At 40.3% G+C, this 21,080-nt stretch overlaps 1 protein-coding gene across 8 annotated transcripts in view; it reads right to left on the bottom strand.

The window, feature by feature from the left end:
• TESK2 (testis-specific kinase 2) overlaps window positions 851-21,080 on the bottom strand; it is a 70,187-nt gene continuing 49,957 nt past the window's right edge. For 5 of the 8 annotated variants that reach the window (XM_021405581.1, XM_021405580.1, XM_021405582.1 and 2 more), the window contains exons 6-11: window positions 14,878-14,960; window positions 13,411-13,486; window positions 12,074-12,157; window positions 10,862-10,948; window positions 7,761-7,896; window positions 4,688-5,694 (exon numbers count right to left, since the gene is read on the bottom strand). In XM_021405581.1, the coding sequence (XP_021261256.1) occupies window positions 4,688-5,694; window positions 7,761-7,896; window positions 10,862-10,948; window positions 12,074-12,157; window positions 13,411-13,486; window positions 14,878-14,960 (1,473 nt within the window). Of the gene's footprint in view, window positions 5,695-7,760; window positions 7,897-10,861; window positions 10,949-12,073; window positions 12,158-13,410; window positions 13,487-14,877; window positions 14,961-21,080 lie in introns of all 8 variants that reach the window. The other 3 variants (XM_021405585.1, XM_021405586.1, XM_021405587.1) reach the window with 1 other exon arrangement.

The following is a 21,080-nucleotide window of genomic DNA, read 5'->3' on the forward strand; positions in this document are numbered from 1 at the left end:
GACAGAAAATCCTATAAGTAGTCACTGCAGGCGGATGTGATGCTTCTGTCACACATCAGAAGAAAGCAGGCTGGTTCTTCAGCATACATCATCATTAATGTTCAATCAAGTGTTAGTCTCTCAGTCACTGCTGTTATGGAAATTCCTTATGATCCTAATAATTAATTCCTGTCTTTCTAAAGAACTTGAAGGGGAAAAAAGAAATGTTTTTCATTTGTTTTAAAAAAAGACACTGACCATATTCCCCCTGAGAGAGTTGTCCCACCTTATATTTGTACTGTACCCTAATTTTGGTTACATAAGTCAGACCTTTGCTCCTCTAGTAAAAAAAAAAAAGAAAGAGATGCTGGGCTAGCAGATTCTAGTGAAGGGTAACTGCATGCAGAACCAAGCTATAGCAGGTCTTCAAAATTCTAAATAACGGAAGATCGGTGAGACTTAAAGCCAGGTGTGGCCCTTTTAAATCTGGTGCCTTGCTTCTTGTGCTTACTGAAGCTATTTTGCAGGGCTAGAACACAACAGTCACAATGTCAAGCCCCCTGCAGGCTGTGCTATCAAAAGCATCTTGTCTTGTTGGTCACAAGTTACTGCCTACTCTTCAGAATGCTATAAGGTAGAGCAGAAAAAAGGCATTGAGTCTCATGGATTGAATAGCGTAACATTTCAATAAGATGCAGAAGAGAAGTAAGACTGAATAAGGATGACAGTTTTCCTTCTTTGTAGCTCAGCACCAAGTAATAAAGATATGATCTCAAGACAGGCATTAATATCATCCATAGCTCAAGTAAGCATTTGAATCAGCTTTTTTTTTTTTAAACCTTAAGTTGTCTTCTTAATCACAAGACTCAACCCTTGATTTTAATTTTATTTTGAAAGCAAGTTGGGAAAGTTTACAAAACCTGACCAAGAAAAAATTATGAAAATATTTAACTGGATTCATCTTTGGTTACTTCTTATTGCAGTTCCAATAAAACATACACCATTTCTACAGCTCAAAAAAAGTCAAAAGGTCAATCAACATAAAAACAAGACGTGCTTTCTTTACATATTCATAAATATCCACAATATTAGAAAAATTGTTTTGCAAAGATTTTTTTTTTTCTGGCAGTGTTAACTTACTATTATACACAGGCTACAAACTTCTTCCTAAGCCTTTAATTACAAGTTGAGCTATTTACAGTCTGCAAAATATTAAGACGTAAAACTCCTTCATAAATATGAAAATAGATCATCTTGCAAAGATCTTTATACTTACTTAATCAAATATCTGGCTGCCCCTCCTCCCAAAAAAAGGTTATTTGTTTTGCATAGAAATGTAGTGACATGCAATATAAACAATAGCATTAAGTGCAAACAGGAATTATTCAAGTGTCTTTAGTTGTACTGGCAAAAAATACCAATGTTCTGTTACTCCATACATTGATGCTTTTCCAGCAAGTGTAAGTCTACTAAAGCCCCTTGTCTGCACTGCTTTTGAGGGGCAGCAATTCACATGCATTCTTTTAGTTGCATTTTATCAACCTGCAACCACAACAAAAATAGCTTATAACAGACATTTAAATGAACTCAACACAAAGATTTAAAGTGAATTAAAAACATCTTTGATCTCTTTAGGGAACCTAGCAACGTGTAGAAAGTCTTTTAAAAGAGCAATTGCTCCTGTAAGAAAGTCAAAAACCATGATAAAATCCAATCACAAGAAAACTTTGTTACATCACTATAAAACAAGGAGTTTGCTGACCGCGTGTTCAGACTCATGTTCATCAGTAGCTGTCAGAAAATGGCCCCCAGTAGAAAAGCACCCTCAGATGGGCAGAAAACCTAGGAGTATTTGCTAGGTGTAACCTAGATTCAGCTTTGCACAACCAAAGGGATGAAGACAGTGAGTGCCAACTGCATTTAGACCCTTGGAAATGCTGGGTTTTAGCAAGCACTTAGCTATTTTAAGACAGCCTTTTACTCCAGTTTCATGGGCGTGCCGCCTTTTTCCCTGCACAGACCAAGAATGCAGGAAAGGCCTGAGTTATTCCTTGGTATTTCTCTTCCTGACATCTCCGTCTCAGTACAAAGAGCTAGAAAAGTTGATAGATGTGCCCTGCGCATGTCAGCTGGCTGTGCCCAGAGTAGACATTTAAGAAAATAAAATTTTAACCACGCTGCTTTGTAAAGCTGCTGAGGGCATGGAAACATTTTAAGAGACAGTGGTGTAAGAGAGCGCTCGAGGCCACTGTGATGGATTTTTACAGATATCCCAAGCCCAACTACACAGATTTTGCAGTCTGTCAGAGAGCGCTACAGGCTTTGCAGTGAGGTGTCAGTGCTGACAAGCAGGGTAACACAAGCCACAGAGAGCAGCCAGAGGCACACACCTGTGCTGCTGAGGCTGCAGGACAGCTTCCTTGCAGCCTGGTGATCCAAAGTACACTATTCCTTATTATTGCTTGTTTGTCTGAAGTCACACACATAAATGCATCTTGTGACAACAGAAGCTGGTGCTGATGATCTCCCTCCTGAAAGACTGCAGTTGGATAAAAGAAAAAGTATATGAGAGGAGAAAAAATAAAAAGCAGGCACCAGGCAGGCAGTTGAGTTCTGTTGACTGGTTCCCTGTCCTCAAAGGAATGACACACATACAGTGCCAGCCCTTCCAGCTGCTCTGCGCTCTACAGACAGGACACACAAGACAAGCTACTCTACAGATCAGCACCTTTGACAGGCAGAGAGGTGTGGGCCAAAAAGGGTAATCTTGGTAAGGATGGGCCTTTTCTTTTTCAAACTAACAGCTGCGTAACGCAGCATGGACTGTGCTAAGGACACTGTTTCTCATTTAATTACTCGCAGCCATTGCAAGGACATAACTGCTAATTGGGTTGAGACATATTTCACAAGGCAAAGTCACAGTTATATCAGAATAGTTACCTACACCTCTGAAAAGCTGAGCAACTCAAGCAAGAAAACGAAACAAAACAAACTTAGGCTTTCTCTTTCATCTTTTCCTTGAGATGGGAGAAGAGTAAGAGAAGCCTTGCTTTCCTCGGGGAGTACCAGTTTACATTTTCCATCCTTCCCCAAGAGCAGAATTAATAGACTACCTGGATGAAGTCCTGGACTCCAAATCCCCCACAGCTACTGCATCACCTGCTCAGTGAGCACGCAATTCATACCTCAGTTAGGAATGATAATATAGGTTAAAAATACAAAACCAAAACAAAAAACCCACATAACTGTACACAATGATAGCAGAAAGGGCGGGATGTTGCACAAATATCACCACAGAACAAGCTTTCCCCTACATCACATCCCAGAGTGGGGATCTCTGATGCTGGTTCCAGCAAGCAGCTTTAAAGCAGATGCTGCTGCTTCTTTCACATCTGTTGGTAGAGTGAAGAAAAACAAACAAAAAAAAAATAGATAATCCTATTCAGTGACAGGAGAAGCCAAAGGAGACAACAGCTTCTTTCTGCAGAATAAAAAAAAATGAGGACAAGTTACTTTTCTTCAGTTTGACAACTCAAAGCCCATCTGTGAGTCTACTTCCTATCCTCCTCCAGAAGCTCTCACGTGGCTGCAATACTGCTGGTGGCTTCTCTCGATCAGGAGATTCCTGTCCCTCATCAAGCTGTCCGGTTTTGAAAAAGTAACCATCATTAGTGCGGTAGCACCAATGAGATGGATGTCCTACTAGAGAGGGATCGGAATGTAACTCTCCTACTCTAGTGACAGCTGTTCATCTAGACTTTATATTTAACTATTCTACAGAAATAGATTATGGTGTCTTTAGAGAGGAAAACCCAAAAGCTCAGTACAACCGGTACTTCCACAGGCAGTTTCTCAAAAAGCCCAGAAATGACAGTGCCTGGAATATGGCTCCCTTCTTGCTCCCTGGGCAAATCTTCCTCCACATCTGGGTTGAGGTACACTAAGAGCTGTGCAAGAATGAGAGCAGTGCTCACGGTGTCCCTCTTCCCTGCACTAACACATTACACATCACTGACAAATCTCAGGGCAAAACGAAACACCAGGGAACAGATTCCTCTTGTTAACTGGAAAGTACTTATCATGTGACTCAGCCTGCAGACTGCAACCAACATGAGGGGTTTTGTTTTCACTGCTTTTGAAAGAAAAGCTTGTTTAATGCTGCAACAGCATTCACAGCAGCTCTGGGATGAGAAAGCATTGCTATCTGCTTAACACAGCTCTGAAAGATCTGCGCCCATTTCTAGAACAGAGGCTGATTCACATAGACTGCTTGCAGAATGCTAACGCAAAATCTGCAGTAGTTGAGAGCAGCTGGTCAGTCAGAGGAAAAGGGAAAACCTATGGGTCACTCTTTCTACTCAACCTGGAACTTAAGGCCTCAAAATGCTCCATGCTGGAATCCAGGTCAAACTGTTTGTGTGGTGCCTACTTCTGACTACTACATCTATAGGGTATGGGGCTCACATGGAGATGCTGGCTGGAGTAGTTTCCCTTCCTAAAGCAAATCAGGAGGGAAACAAGCATAGCCTGAAAATACAGTTAAAATAATCGGTCTCTTCAGATGCTGTCCACAGCTACCTGTTCAACAGCCCATTTTTACCATCTGCTGAGTCTCCTTTCAGCACGGAACCCAGCACTACTGAAGAACAGAGTTTAAGTGACTGGGAACAACGGTTCCCTCAAGGACGCATTCTGTTTGACCCCCTCTTCATATGTCACAAGTTGGCTGTGTGCTGCCACTTGCTGAGATGTTGGATGATGTCTGAGACAACGAGGCAGCGCTGTCCCCATCATGCTCCCTGAATGGCCGTGCGTCTGTCCTCAGCTCTGCGGAAGGACGAACACTGAACAGAGGCTTTGTAGACTCCTGCAGTGTATTTTTCAGTAGATTGTCTTCCACCTCCATCTCTTCAGAAGGGAGACAACCAGCAAACACCTGTGAGGAGTGCTCCTCAGAGTTCAATGAATTCTCAACTGGGAGCCCTTTGTAAGATAGTGGCTCAGACCGGGCCAACACTAATGGCTGATTATGTGCTGGGTCTTCACATGTGTTCTCAGAGTAAAATCCATTTTCCTCCTGGGACACTGGCCCATCCGAACAGTCCATATCCTCCTCTTGTCCTGGTACAGAAAGAAATTCTGGTCTGTGAGGCTTGGCTTGAAAGGGGGGAATCTCTGACACACCATATTTACTGCTACTCAAGAGCTTTTGCCGAACCTCTGCACTTAGCTGGGTTGGGTCACATCTACTGATGGTTGAAGACAGTCCACTAAACAGGCCATATTCTTTGTGTGCCAATTCAGGAGAGACTGGAAGTGATCTGCATCTCCTCCCAGGAAGGAGGGAAAATTCCTGCCAGTCTGTGCTATATGCCTGCCGGAATTGGGACTGGCTGGCTTTCAGGCAACCACCTGCCTCTGGAGAATGCAAGTCAAACACGAGAGAGATCACAGACTTGCTTGGCATGTCAAAGAATTTTATCTTTCCACCCTTGAGGTCCTCCCGGGCACTGAAGGGATTAACTTTCCGGCCTAATCCTTTGTTTGGTGTGTAGTAGGGGTCCTGCACATTTATCTTCCTGGAAGGCTTGCGGGAGAAGATATCCGATTGGCTACGTGACAACCAGATATTCCGACGAGGACGGGGTGACTTGGGTGGGATCTTATCGTCCAGGGAACTCAAACGTTTTACTCCTGGTCCTTTTTCAATTGACCCTGAATGGAAGAAGAGAAATACCCTTAGCTTAAAGCAGCTGTATGCCTGAAAGTTCACTCACTCACAGAGTCTTCATGATAACTGTAAAGAAAAAGGTGCATTTCTAATGTTCAAAAGTATCTACAAACACATTTGCTGGTTACTTACAAGTTCCTGCATGCATACAAGGACACGGTTCTCCTCTCCCCTAGTGCAGTATTGATTTCAAACTAGGAGACTGGCAGCCCTGTCCACAGGGCCTTTTAAATGTAAATGCAGTTAAAACTGCATTTTAAATATTCTCTCCTCTTTACTCATACCTCAGACTAATTAAAAGTCATCTTGAAGAACTGAGCAAATGCAAATACAGTATTTGTCATCTTACTTCCCTAGGCAGTTAAAATTGTACTGCTTCTGTATTATTTTATCCTCAAATTTCCTACTCATATTATGGGGGACATTGATTTGGTAAGAAAATATTGTCTGCAGAAAGAAAAAGAAAAGGAAATCATAAAAAATCTGATAGGAATGAAGAAATTTTTTCACTCTTCTATGTATTTTAGGGCTCCTTCAAACCTCCTCATTGCCGTTAACTGACATAGTAGAGAGAATAGAGAGATCCTGGAGAACAATTTGCATGTTTCTACATATATCATCCTGGCTTCCAGCAGAGGTTGCTCAAGACCTGTTGATAATACTGACCATAGAAGAGAGCAAGTACAAAAGGAATTGTAAGTCACATTTTCACCCTGATGGGAAAAGTCTTAAGACCGAAATAAATGCCCTCCAGATACCCTGAAGAGCTTAAATAATTCCATTCCAGCCTTGGTTATGTTATCCAATACAGAAACTAAGGATATAGAAGTTTGACACTATTGAGTAGGAATTTAATTTTATGTTTTTTTTTTTTTTTTTTTAAACATGGGCGCACATTTATTTGAATGCACAAACGTATGCACACAAATGAAAACAAAAGCTTTATCACTAGAATAGGATAGGAAAACTGTAGTCCTTTAGGAAAAATATGCTAACTTCTTGAGTGTTTGGAACACATAGCTACCACCAGCTCTCAATGTGCTTCTGAAAAGCTGTGGTAGAGTAATAACAACAGAGAGAATATCATGAAACAATCTTCTTTTGATGACAGTTTCCAGAACAAGTACACATGGATTTCTTCCCTTTAAATATTGCCATAGTTTAGACTGTAGGTGCCTCAGAGTGGAAGAACTATGCAAGTCAAAGAACTGCACGTAACACTTCTCCAGGAAGATGCAAAACTGAGATGTGCTTCAGAGGGAGAGTGCCAGGAAAATGAAAGAACATTTTTCCTTTTTAACTTACATCTCTCAGATGCCTTCCACATAGGGGAGAACTATCACATTTATGTGCTCCATTAAATTTAAAATACAGAAATTTTAATACATATACAGTTTCAAATATGTATACGCAAAATATACATACACATGTTTACTGTACTCTAAGTTTCCAACCAAAAATATGATAATATAGAAGAAATCTAAGTCAGAACATGCTACCACAATAATTGCTTGTAGTTTGCTCCCCACACCAGGTGGCACTAGACAGCTTCAAAGAAAGCCCTTCAAGGCCAGCATTCCCAAGAAAACCTGCAATTCGTATGTTCCCCAGCTCAATATTCTAAGGTACTCTGTAATACTCTTGCATCTTCTCTGCTCTTCTTCCTTCAGAAATTTAAGTAGCTTCTAAGCATTGTGTGTATACCAAAGAAATGGTGTATATGTCACTAAGAGTGGCAGGGACAAAGCAAAGTTGATGAATTTTCATGCACTTTTTGCAACTTACACTCCAAAATGAGCCTAAGTTTCCCTCCAAGAGCTTGTGGGCACAGTCTTTTGAGGAACCTTAAGAAATAGGTGTTCTTTCCCAAAAGACACTCTCCAGTGCACATTGTACACTATTGTTCCAGAATCATTTTCAGGCTTTGAATAAAACAATTCATAAACTGTACAAAATGCCACACATCTGAAATCATAGTCCTCAAAATACAAAACCCTGCACTCTTTTGCTATTAGCCTGCAGCAATCTTTGTGCAAATGCAGACATTTACCTTTGGGTTTTCTTTCATTGTTGTCAAGATTCAAAAACTTTCTGTCTCTCTCAGAGTCCTCGTTTCTCAGGCGGTTTAAAATCTCCTCCAGTGTTTTGACAATATCAGCAAATGAAGGACGTAACTTTGGATCCATCTGTGAATGCACAGAAATCAGATTGTTTCACGTGGGTTTATCCATGCTACTCTATTTACAGAGTTGACAGACAGAAGAATAACCTGAAGGAACTGGGGAAATTCAAGACTGTTTTTAAAAGTGTGTTGCCATTGCAAAAAAAAACCAACACCTAAATAAAGCAAGAGGAAAAGCAGTGCTCTGTTCTAGTTTACGTCTATTACACTTCTCATTTAATTATCAAGATGAAAACATTCTATCATTCTATGATGAAGACGCATTTTAAAAAGAAAAGATGGCTACCTGTTAAGATTCAGGGCTTATGAGGGTTTTGTTTGTTACAAACAGTTTTCACATGTATCATATATAATATTTATTTTTTTAGATGTTTAAATACTGTAGGCAGCACTGTCTAATTCAGCAGTTGAGAGTTAACCTCATTACACTATTAAAGAGATTCCACTTGACCCGATTTCTGCCTCCAGCCTTCTAAAGGCTTTTTCAGAGTGGACAAGCTCAGACAGATATCACCGCTAGTCAAGGAAACAGCGATGCTTTGTAAGCAAGAAACCCCAGAAACCTCCCTGATACTACCCTGCAGGTCCCTGTGAGATGGATCTTTCTGAAAAGAACTGGTGTGACTGGCAATGACAGAACACCTTCTAGTAACATGGAGTAAAGGGCTAAAAATTTATAGATACAGTGATAAATAATAATAAAAAAATCACACTTGCTTTCAGGAACTCAAAAATAGAAATAAAGTTGTTCTAATGCAGCAGACAGAATTGCCAGGCATAGGGAAAACACTAAAGCATATATTCTCTACTCTGACAAATGTACCAGTTTGGAAAGATGAGACAGTTGCTGCAAGCTGCAGAAAGTGAGAACAGGTCTCTATTTTATTAGTGCAAGGGAAGATCCAGGACAACAGCAGCAATGGAAAAGCAACTCAAAGCAATATTTGCCTTTTCCATCCTGAGTACTCAGTTGCTGATCAAATGGAATAGAAGGTTCTTCCTCACGGCTGCAGCTGCCCACAGCTTAGCTCATGCTGGTAAGCATTCTGCATGTTCCTGCATGATTCATGCAAGTGGGCTTACAGCTGCCAGAGAAGCCATAAGTTTCAGACTTCCTTGCATATACTTTTTTAAAAAACACTCTATCAGCAAATTAAAGAACTCTTATTCCACTACTCATACACATCTATTTTCACTGGCTTTCCTAGGCTGCCCTAAAACGTGTGTCCTGGATATAGAAAACTCCAAGGTTTTCCATATTAGTTCAGCTTATCAGTTTACACTAACTGTTGACCTATTAAATAATAAAAATCTATATAAATGTCTGTATCTAAGAGCAAATTATCACTCAGATCACCTATTACTGGAGCGCAGCATGCTTCAGAAGATATAAGCCTTATTTATTTGCCACCTTTTCCTTCCTCTAGGCAAGTGGAAAGTGGCTTACAATATGTCCCACACTGAAATTAGCATACTAATCTCTCGATTACAAGACAGCCATTTCCAGTTTCAGTTCAGGCAAAGGACATTTATTACGAAGGAGACAGCATGTGATGATAATCAGTAGGAGAAATTCCCTTTTCTCATGAGAATGTAAGACTAGTCACTCCCCCTTTCTTGATTAGAACAGTTTTACACTGAATTTCATCTGTGGTGGAAAACTGCTTTGAATTGTATGTTGGATGCTGTAAGATTTTTGAGGAACACAACTGGGAGTTGAGATTTCCACAGTTAAACTCTACTTCTACCTAAGCCCTTTAGTGCTTACACAGTCACAGCACTTTAGAAACATGAGTCAGGCATACACCACTGTCCTGGTGAAGTAAGCTCTGCTGTACTAAGGTGAAATTAGAGGGGTGAAGCAGTTGGTTCAGAGTAAGTTCCACAAACACGTTCAGCATTAATTTATGCTCTTCCTCAACACTCATTGTCACCCTTACTTCACTTGTCACTTCAGTAGGTGCACTTGTACTAATACAAAGTAAAGAGAGACCTTGGGACAAAAGTAACTATTAAAATCACGGATAATAGGGACAGCTTCTTTCAGCAACAGTGCTGACATGAAAATAAAGTCCGAAAAACAGCAACAGGAATAAAAAAAACCTGTTCTGAGAGTTTTCTTACAAACACTCACTAGAACACAATGCTATTATTAGTTCCAACACAGCCTGGTTTTGGAGTCCTGAGCAGAGTTTTGTGCAATAAATGTTCTAGAAGGTGTCTCAGCTTCAGGTGAGACAACTGGACATTCCCAGCTTCAGCTGAATTCAATGGAAGCTCATGTTCTCTTATTTCAAAGGAACAGTAACCTCTGTTACAAAATAACCCACAAAAAGTGATGTACTTCCTTGAAATTTTCATGCTGAGGAGTCACAAAGGTATCCAGCACTACCACACCTTTACTCCAACGACCAGCAGAAAATTTACTCTAGACTGGACATTGCCTACAGTCTTACTGGGTCCAAGTTTGGAGGTTTTTTGGAACACAGGCTAGACATTTGGGGGGGTTATCCCTCTTTTTATAAAGCAGCAGAGAAACTTTACAGCAGTTCAGAGCCTGTTCTTTGTTTGCCTGTCCCCATTTTGTCCCCTCTGTTTATGAGAACAACCCAAAATTCTTTCTTCACAGCTCAGTAGGTCTGTACACAATAACAGCTGGATTTTGTGAGCCCAATGGCCAGCCAGTGTCAATAACATACAACTGGTTATGATCAGCCTGAGCAGCCTGCAAGAAGCTCTTCAGTGTGCCAGACCTGTTTGTTTGGTATGCCAGAACGCAGAACAGCAAAAGCACGAGTCAAGACCTTTTTGCAAGGGGAAAGAAAAGGGTATAAAAACTGTCAGGGACACTGTGTTATACATGGACACTGCTTTCATAGGTGAGTCTCTCCTTTATGCACTACCTTTGAAAGTCAGAGGGATTTAGGAAACTCCAGTTTGGGCCTCTCCCCTTTTAGTAAGATACTCACATTACAGCAGTTGAAGGCCAGCTGGAGAAAGTCAGGGGGACAGTCTCCCACCATGTGCTGGAAGGCATCATAATCTAATCCAAAATTCTGTACAAACAAGAACACAGCACAGAGAGGAGAGACATAAATCAGGACTGCCATTTGGCCCAAAGCATCTTCTTTTCAGGGGGTCCCTTCATTGGGTTATCAGGAATCATTATAAACACCATCTCTGAGCAGCCTCATAGAGAATTTTGAGAAAACTTTACGCACACTCCAAACTGCAGCATTCCCAATGAGGATTATTTGGTATAAGATACCTATAAGAGAATGAGCTGACTTCAAAGACTAACCTTCTTCCTGGACTCGTCTGCAATTCATTGAAGTGTTGCCCATGTGGATCTGGAAGCAATATCCTATACTATGATGTTTCACCATGGTGATTTTCAATGTAAATTAACAGCCTGCTATAAAACCAGAAACTTCACAATGACGAAAATTCACCAGTTGAACTTATTTTTCAGTGGATGGTACTACTAGGCTGGTGATCCAAATTAGCCAGTTCTTTAAAAGCACTTCTCTGAGAAGACGTGAAGGGCAGAGGAACAAAAAGATCTCCTATATACCGTTGTTCAAGATGTAAGCATTTTCAGAACTGGAAATGGGTAGACAATTCGGAAGACCTCTACAGAAAGCAAAAAGCTACCTTGCAGATGGGACTAAGCCAAAAGGCAAATGAAGAAAATAGAAGTATCTCCTTCGATTAGTCAATTTTAGTTCAGATCAACAATGTTTAGCACAGCATGTAAAAATAAGGATGAGTTTATTTTAGCTCCTGCTAACAACGTTCCTGCTCTTTTCACAAGGCAGGCCTACTTCAAGGATGCAATGTTCCAAAAGTGCACTGTTCGTAATCTGGCAAGAAGTCCATGTGAGCTATCACGCTACAAAAGGAAGGTCACTCCACCCTCAATGTTCTGCCAGTTAGGGGCAGGTCTGGAGTTTCTGAAAGGATTTCCGATGATGACTGTAGCTCTATAAAGTCTATATGTCAAAACATCTTCAATGGAGCTTCTTCCAATAACAGCGCAAAAGAAGAAAGGCCTTTTACAAGCTCTTTAGTGTAACATCATATGCATCATATCTTTGGCAGCAGTGCTATAAATTCTAAAGGCAGCCATTATCGTGGCATACTTATCACCTCCCAGCAACTTTATAAAGGTAACCACTTACCTCTGTGCGAGGGAGATAGTCTGGATCTGCCTGTATTCTTGCTATAATCTCACACAGAATTATACCATAGGAGAACACATCTGCCTAAAAGGAAAAAATAAATAGCCATATGGTTCAGCTATGTCTGCTCACCATTCTTATCTGCCACTGAGTTTCTCCTTACCCCAAATGGTTATCAGGAACAACTAAACCAACACCACAGCCTTACAACCACTGCATTATAACTAACATTTTCTGTGTGAAGAAACATATCCTCACAGTAATTTCCATGAGGCTTAGTAATCATTTATCTGAGCACACCTGGAGACACGCAGCTCCTTAGATCTCTGCTCCCCTGAATTTACCAAGTAATAAAATTTAGGAAAAATATGTAAAGGTTTACAGAGCAGAAGCTTGCATCCCTTACCCCCTAGTTATCAGGTAGGCTTGTACGTTACTTTTCATACTGATAGAGACATGATTCCTCCTTAATTCCCCATTACCGTAGCATTAGCAAAGAACTTGCATACTTTATTATTAATTTAGGTCAATTGGAACTCTTAGCAAAGCTTTTGAAACAGTAATGATTAGATTTATTACTGAGGTAATTACTGCTTTCCTCTAAGTTTTAAATACCACCAATTAAACGGATACTGACTTCTAGCTAAAAAAAAAAAGATACAGGATGTGGGCTTTAGCATGAAAAGTTGCAGTCGCAGGGCTGAACTACACTGTTTTAGGTGTCTGCACACAGCAGAAAAAAAACTATATAAAGAGCAACTTGGTTGAAAAATGCTTCTTCTAAAGAATCTAGTGCGATCTGATGCTCCCCTGAAAGAAACACTTACCAATGTCACAAACAGAAAGAAGAACTGCCTTTGGAGAATACTTTTTATCCAGGTGTATCACCTTTGACAACTGTTTGTTTGTTTTGATTAAAGTAATTGTACAAGTATACACGCAGATCTCTTACTTCCATCTAAATTTCACTAGACCATTGTCAGGGAAGTAGTCTCATTTTTGTATAGAGAAAACAAGTAAGCATCACTAGACATTTCTCAGAAGACCTGGTTAAATCAAGCTGTGTTAGGTAGACAAGCTATTATCATAGTTTGGCACATGGGGCATTTCAGAGTACAAACAGTCTAACAGTGAATGATGTTAAAGGTACTTTATTTCTGCATAAGAAACCATGCCATGAATTAAAATTACTAGCTGTTCAACTCACACCATTCCTTCTGAATGACCCACCAAGGATAGAAATGTCACAAAAAATTAACATTAAGGAAATCTAAAATATTGTATACGTATAGCTGTCAAATGTTTCTCTGCAATAAAGTCCATTTACGTGTACCTACCTTTTCATTATAAGGTTCATCTCTGAGAACTTCTGGTGCCATCCAGAAAGGTGACCCCACCACTGGTAACTTCTCACTGCACGTGGACGTAGATACCAGGGTGGGAAGCAGGAAGAGAGAGAAGAACCACCATTAATAAATTGCTCTGATTCAGACATTGCTATAAACTTTCCATAATTGCAAGCATCTGCAGAAACTTTACCCATGGTGAAGCCTATACAAGCAGCTTCCATAACACTGTATTTCACTCTAATTTCCTACTAGAATTGCTGGAACATTCAGTAACAGGAGGAGAAGGTAAAAGAAACACAAGATTTTGGTCTGTTATTCAATATATTTATTTCCAGTTCCCAACTATCTGAATACGTTTTTATTATTATTATTATTGTTTTATCTTCAAGTCACAGATTTCAAGTTTTCGTTTCTGAACTCTTGGCAGAGTGAGCTCCTTCATCTATGTTTAAAAAGGCTTGTGCAGATCAGTTTCTGGCTGGATGGCAAACTCTCTGTTCAGCAGAAAACGCAATTACCCCTACATGCATACCTAGTTCTGAAGCGTTCAGCACAGCCAGCTTGCAAATTTATTTCACCAACATTAATGCAAGCCTTCGGACCTGCCAGGCTATAGTTTTAGGGTATGTGCAGTTTAATAACAGTGCTTATACTGGATCATCTTTGTTGCTTTCTTTGCAATCTTAAGAGCCGGAAGGCTTTTATTTATTTTTACATAGAAGCACGCACTGGAAAAAATTTGGCTGCACATTTAATCAGTCAGAATAGTCTGAAATATACAGGTCAATATACAGATGAGAGAACAATTAAACCCTCAACCTCCCTAACAGAGGGATGACAAAAGGACTATTTCCAGTTGTGACAACAGCTTGTGACAGTTAGCTGTGCACTGTGCAAATGAGTTAAGATTACAATTTCATCCTACAGGGAGCAAAGTGATGAGCTACCATTATATTAGTATCTCTCCTTCGTAAAATTAAATCTTAAGAACTAACATAGATGTTAAAGCGAAAAAAAAAAGAGGAATCCCACTGACTATTCTTTTGATGGAAAGGAGCTAATTACAGCTAATTGTTTGGAATCAATAGAGTACATTCATTATAAAATCATCCCAATCCAAAATGCTGGACAGCATTTATTTGTTAATAGATTAACTTTTTTTTTTTTTTAACCAAAATTCCCAAATAACTGCCAGGAAGATCTGCTGAAAAACTTGGGTAAATCCTTTACTCACTGGAGCACTTTCAGAGAATAAATGACACCACTAAACCAGAATGGACAACAACTAGAAGTGGAACACTGGTCATCCAGTCCGCAGTTCTGCACTGAAGACTGAGGGTACTTGTTGCAAATTTTGTACCGGAACGCAAAAATGGCCTCAGGGATCCAGCTTAACAGACCTGCTGAACTGCAACAACACTGCAGCTCTCACTATATTTTGATCAGTCCATGTACCTGTGATCTGGAATTTTCTCTGCTAAACCAAAGTCTCCCACTATTGCTGAGTATCCATTCTCATCATGTTTTATTAAGCAGTTCTGGAGAAAAAAAGAAGAAAACGGAAGAGTTAGTATATGAGTTTCATGCCCAGATAATATTTGTTTTATTTAAGTCTGGAACAAGATTACAAGAGATAATTTGGAGGACATTCATCTATGAGAAGCTCTTCTCTGAAAGCAACCACCCTTTTCCCCTACTCTCCCCTCTGCACAATCACGTATCTGTCAATCTTAAGATGCTGCAAACAGCCTTACACTTAGTCAATAATCCACTTAAAAACTTGCTGAGAAAGCTGGCAGCCACTGGCAGCACATACCAGCTAGGTTCTAGCAAGATGTCAGATGATTTAAATCCATTACTACTCAAGTATGCAATCCACACAGTTCACCACAACATCTTAAATTTCCCTTCAGGTCCAGTTTGCCTGGACCTGACCAGAATACAAGATCAGAACACCTTTGTATATTTTGCTACATTGACTACTTAAAAGAAATCAACTCTTTTGCAAAATAATTCTATCAGAAAACATAAGACATGGCAAAGTGACATGTGCTTTTTAAGTCTCAAAGAGAATTCTTTATTCTACAGTGCATCATAAAACATGCTTTAAGGGAAAAGGCTAGCAGGAAAAGGCTGTCCATCTTTTCCTTTCAGACACCCCTCCCTTGGATAACTCTGGCCCGGGAGCATCATATCACACGCAGGGCATTACCCATTTATATTTGTTTTTTATTTACAACTCTACAAAATACGCTTTGACAATTCCAGTGCCACATCTTTTCCCTCCTGACCAAATAAATGAATAGTTGACTTCCTAAAGTCTTTTTTCCTGTCTTACAATAGGTGGGGCAAGACAGCATTCATCCCCTCACCACACGCCTTACCGCATCCTCCTGCAGGCAGCACAATAGCAGCGACAGGCAGCAAAGCCACTGCCGGAGCAGTACCCTGCATTCATTAGCTGAACAGCAGGAAACGCTTTCCAGCTTTATTGCTCTGGGATGTACAAAAGCCCCTCGCTGACCCCAGAGTATTAGCTGGTCTGTGTAATGAAGCTACCAAAAAAAGCGAGTTTCTTGTCTAAAAAGATCAAGTTCAGGTCATTACTGTTTACATATTCAGAGCTGTCTGTGGCTCAGGCCACGAAGCGAGTTTTCTTCCTGCCAATTAAAACGTTAAGCGAGACACTCTCGCAACCACGTATAACACATCTCGGCCCCGAGGTGGAAAGTTCTGCTTGTTTAGCATGACTCGAGTATAATAAGAACAGTTACTCTGGGGATTCATGAACATGTACAAAGTTAAACCAACCACGCTTGTCCAGAGAGCAGTAAAGCTTCTCAGTTATGGGCTTTGTTATCTTATCAAAGAGCACATTCATTCAGCTCACTCTGTTCAAACATTTGCTTGCTGTAAGTGGACTTAACTGAGAAGGATAAAACTTTTCTGAAAAATCTTACTCAAATGATTCAGCCATGGGGAATTTCATTGTGTGCCACAGAAACGAGCCCAAGAGGACAGCAGAGGTTTGACAGTGTACATGAATGCTGATACTGGTTTATGTAACAAACTATCCAGTCATTTTCTACCATAGATTTTTCAGTGATTAAAGATGTTTCATGATTTGATACTTTAAAAATATATACATTTATGATTCAAAAGAATTATTTTTAAAATCCAGGTTCCCTTCTCGCATTAACTTTGTTTACACGTTGTTTATTTTGAGTAGCAAAACTGCAGGAACTCATTGCACAGTCTGGTTTTGTGTATCAGGGTTATTCACCATTAACCCTCAGACTGCAAACACTTCAGAGAAATAGTTCAATTCAGACCACAAACTATTTTCAACATAACTGAAAACCTCCAGGAACAGTTCTATACCGAGCTTTGGATTTGCAATAATCTACAGGGCTGCTGTGATAACAAAGGATGCTTAAACACAACATAAATGTGACAGAAAATCTCCCTTTAGCTTCTCACCGTTACAGAATCTCATCCCATTTGACAGCACCACATTACCCACTGCAGATGGAACAATCCTATCCCCCCACCGAGCCCCAGGCAGTCTCAGCTCTCAGGTGCAGCACAGAATCGTTATACAAGTAGATTACTCCAGGATAAATCATAAATTAAACCAACAGTGCGTGCACCGTAGCTGCCAGATAATGCCACCTGACAGCCCTGAGCTCCTTCCCAGCCGAGCTGAGGTGAAGTCGGGCTCCCCTTCAGCATGAGCTTTTTGAGATGTCGAACAGAACTGACATCCCACTCCACCTGCCAACCCATCAGCTCCAGAGAGAACAGGAGGCACCACCAGGAACAGAGGAGAGCTCAGGGTTACATTTCTGATACAAAATGCTCAGCAACGTTCCTCTGTGGGGGCTGCACAGTGTTCAGTGACGTAAATAAAGCTAAGCTGTTCTCTATCACTAATGGGAGTCTGTCTTTTTTCTGCATTTCTAAAGTAATGACTGCATTTGAGTTCACTAACACATGCTCTAGCACAGTAAGGATGGAAGCCTATTTCTACAGAAACCAGTAAGTAAAGCCCTTACGTGGATACCAGCGAGACCAGATGTTACTTTTAAAGCCCATACTGCTCATTACAAAGTTTTGCAGACAGCGAAGCTTTGCTCTGTACTGAGATTCTCCACGTGTTCTAGGAAGCAGCACCACTACACTCCTCCTCCAGCCTTCCCACCTTTGTAAAGCCATTACACAGCACAGCACCAAATTCACAGCACGGGCAGTTTAGTTATCAGATTTAAGATGCGATTCATGAAAAGGCCGCTCAGAGCCTACAGTAAGTAGAAACTGGTTGTTCATGTGCACTCAATGAAAGGCATTTCTAAGCACTCACGTTCTGCTACCAAGATAAATCAGGATCAAAAATGGGACAAAGCTTCATTAGAGACTGAAAGGCTACAGGAGTTTTAAATTTAAGCTAGAGATTGTATTTGAGTAGGGAAAGCACAACCTAGCACGCCGCATCATTTCTACTATGCGATACTTTACAGTTTCTACCAAAAAACACACGTACCAATTTGCTAAGTGTAATGACTAGAATTCAGCACAGAGACACAAGAGTTCCATTTCCCCTCTAGTGTAAAGGGCAGCTTCAAAAACTGCCTGTGAGATAAAATGTCAAGCAGCTTTACAACATGGGCTTTAAGAAAACTTGTTTGACTTACTATTGTGCTGTTTGTATAAGCTGCAAGGCAATAAAACACAAAGACCTTCTCAAGCTCTCTTTGGAGCTCTGCATAAAGAAGGATATTCTTTCCTTTGGCAGCTCACACGGTCAGAGACGGCAGTGTTTGACTTCAGTTGGGTTCTTGAGGTTTTTTCCCCTGAAATGGTGATCCCATCAGTCCTTCCTGAGGCAATCTCTGAACACAAGCTGGGAGCTCTGCACATGGGTCCTAAAGAGTTAACAGAGCTGTTTATGCAGAGACAGATGTGAAAGAACATAAAGCCCCCTTTGTGTGTTACAGGAGCTTAACATCTGCTTTGCACAGCATAATCCTGCTAAGATGAATGCAATATTCTACTCTCCCTTTTACACAAACAAAACCAAAAATAGACTGAAAAGTTTTGGAGTTAAAAATAAGTTTAGCTGAAGAAACCCCATTGTTTTATTTTAAGAAATGACATACAAACTAAACTCCGAGATTTTACTGCACACCAGAAAATACAGAAATGCTACCAACGTGTCATTTCCAAAGCTCTGATGAATGTTACTGAATTAAAACACTTAAATGTATCATCTGCGTTGGTTTTTTTGAAGAGCTATCCCCTAGCAGAAACAGCATTGACAATTAAACGTGCAAAAGGAGGTTTACAATACCATACACATTTTAAAAATGAAACCAGTACGTTTAAGAGACAGTCTCCGTTTGGGCCCCAAAGCACCAGTAAAAGTTCAGTATTATTGTAGAAATAATCCTCTGGAACAGCTAATTTTTTCACTGCAAACCCTCTCCTGTGGTGCAAAATACCCAGGCGACAGCTTACTCGAGCACAAAGGGGACCTCACAACAGCAGCAGCAAGTGTAAGACTCATCAGACAAAGGTCCTGTTCATTGCTTGGATTTTGTTTTGAACAAGAAAACGGCATACAACGTAGGAAGTCAAGGTATGCCACTTTCAAGGCCAAAGGCAATGAATTTACCTTACACCAGATGGTCCACAGAGACTGCATACACACGTTTCTCTCCTATAGGAACTGAGACCACTCATCTCTCAGCAAGAGAAGGGAAAGCCATTACACATTTACTGGGAAGTGAAAGCATATCTTGGCAGCAATAACCACACATATATATTGGCCTAGAGATTACAATTCCTTCATAGATTTTTATCACTAATGGAGCTTACCCAAACTGCTCACAACCTACTATTAATTATAAGAGCTTGTTTTCAACTAAGACATTTGTTTGGGAAGTCCCCAACAAAATATTAGCCTATGGTATCATTTCCAGATTAGACATGTTCTCAACTTCAAGTACAATGAGACCTCTGTGTGCCAAAAGTAGACTGGAACAGGGCATGTGCAGTGTGGTGAATCTGAAAGAGGGAATTAGGTGACAAGACCAACCAGAAGTCCAAGCTAGGGGCTGGCAGGCACTGACTGAGGGTCTTAAATTAGGTTCTTGGGGTAGGAGGTAATAAACATAGGCTTTTACTAGGACGTGAGAACTGCAGAAATGGCAAACAAGGAGAGGGAACAGAGCTCACTCGGAGCAGAAGAACACTGGGAGATTTAAAATAGCTAAATATACTGAAGACCAGAATGTAGAGAGATGGCTTAGATAAAGCTTCAAGCAGGAGGACTAAGAGGAGAGCAACTGCAGCCAGCTGAACAAGGAGACTGAACCATAAGGCTGGGAGCAAAAAAGTAAAAACCTGTGAATAAGGAAGAAGAGCCTCAACATTGGCTGATATTGTATGCCAGCAGAAAAGAACTGATAGCTACAGAGTAGATACGATCAGTCTTGGAAAAAAGGGTAGACAGCTAGATGTTAGCTTCCCACTGCCAGAGAGACTTCTTGCTCCTCTCTCTACTCCTGTCCTGTAGCAGAATCATGCTGTATGTGTTAGTAACACTAATTAACAACAGCACTAAATACTACTTAATACAATAATTAATGCATGAAGATTGTTAACTAAAGTAGACATCTCTGCCACGCATCTCAGACTTCTAACCTTGTAAATGAATTTGATGTCACTATTTTTTTTTTTGCCAGTTTGGGTTTTGTGTTGTTTGCTTTGTATTTTATTGTAGGCAGTTGCACACAAAAAAAAAATTAATGTTATATGAAAGACAAGGTGTAAGAACTTTCATCCTTCCCCTTATGCACAAGAATTAAGGGAAAAGTCTTTAATTACAGGATCGTACAGCCCATTTTGCACCTGGCATACTTGTTTTTTAGAGCATACAATAGATTCAAATAGATGACTTTGGATTGTACATAGAACACTTGGGTCCATTGTTTTCAGGAATCCAACCACTCTTGCGACAGAAACAGGAGGGTGAGAGATAGGTTGGAAAGAGATGAAAAAGAAAGGCTGGGTTAGAAGTGAAGGTTTTCAGCCTTGTGGTTAAGAATACTGCATTGTTACTCCAGGATTTGGATTCTGTCCCTCCTTAGCACCACTGGAGGATTCTGCGACATGGAATCTAGTTTAACAAAAATATTTCAGGGACTGATGCTAATCTTCCATTTTCTTTGCCTCAGGGGGCTAAACCTGACTATTTTATAAGTACTACATATGTCCAACTGTCTCTGAGGCAAGAGCATTGTCTTGAACTTAAACAAGTCTAAAATATCAAATACCTCAAACAGTCTAATATCACCAAATATTCAACAATATACTTGGCTTTTCATCTCAGTAAGACTGAGTTGTTTCATCTCCCTTATCTCAGAGATACTGAAGGTATAAATTCTAAGATAATCAAATAAGTTTCCAAGGAAATCAACGGTGCTTGCAGAGCAAGATTTGTATGTGAAACAAATGCAGTGTAAACAAGGCGCTCAAAGGACTCTGTGTAGCAACGAGATATTTATTTTAAGGGGCGAGGATTTTACCGCATTCTTTTTGCAGACTGAATATTTCTTCCCCATGTTTTCTCAAACACCATATTTTAATTGCAGGTAACA

This window comes from Numida meleagris, chromosome 7, assembly GCF_002078875.1.
Source record: "Numida meleagris isolate 19003 breed g44 Domestic line chromosome 7, NumMel1.0, whole genome shotgun sequence".
NCBI lineage: Eukaryota > Metazoa > Chordata > Aves > Galliformes > Numididae > Numida > Numida meleagris.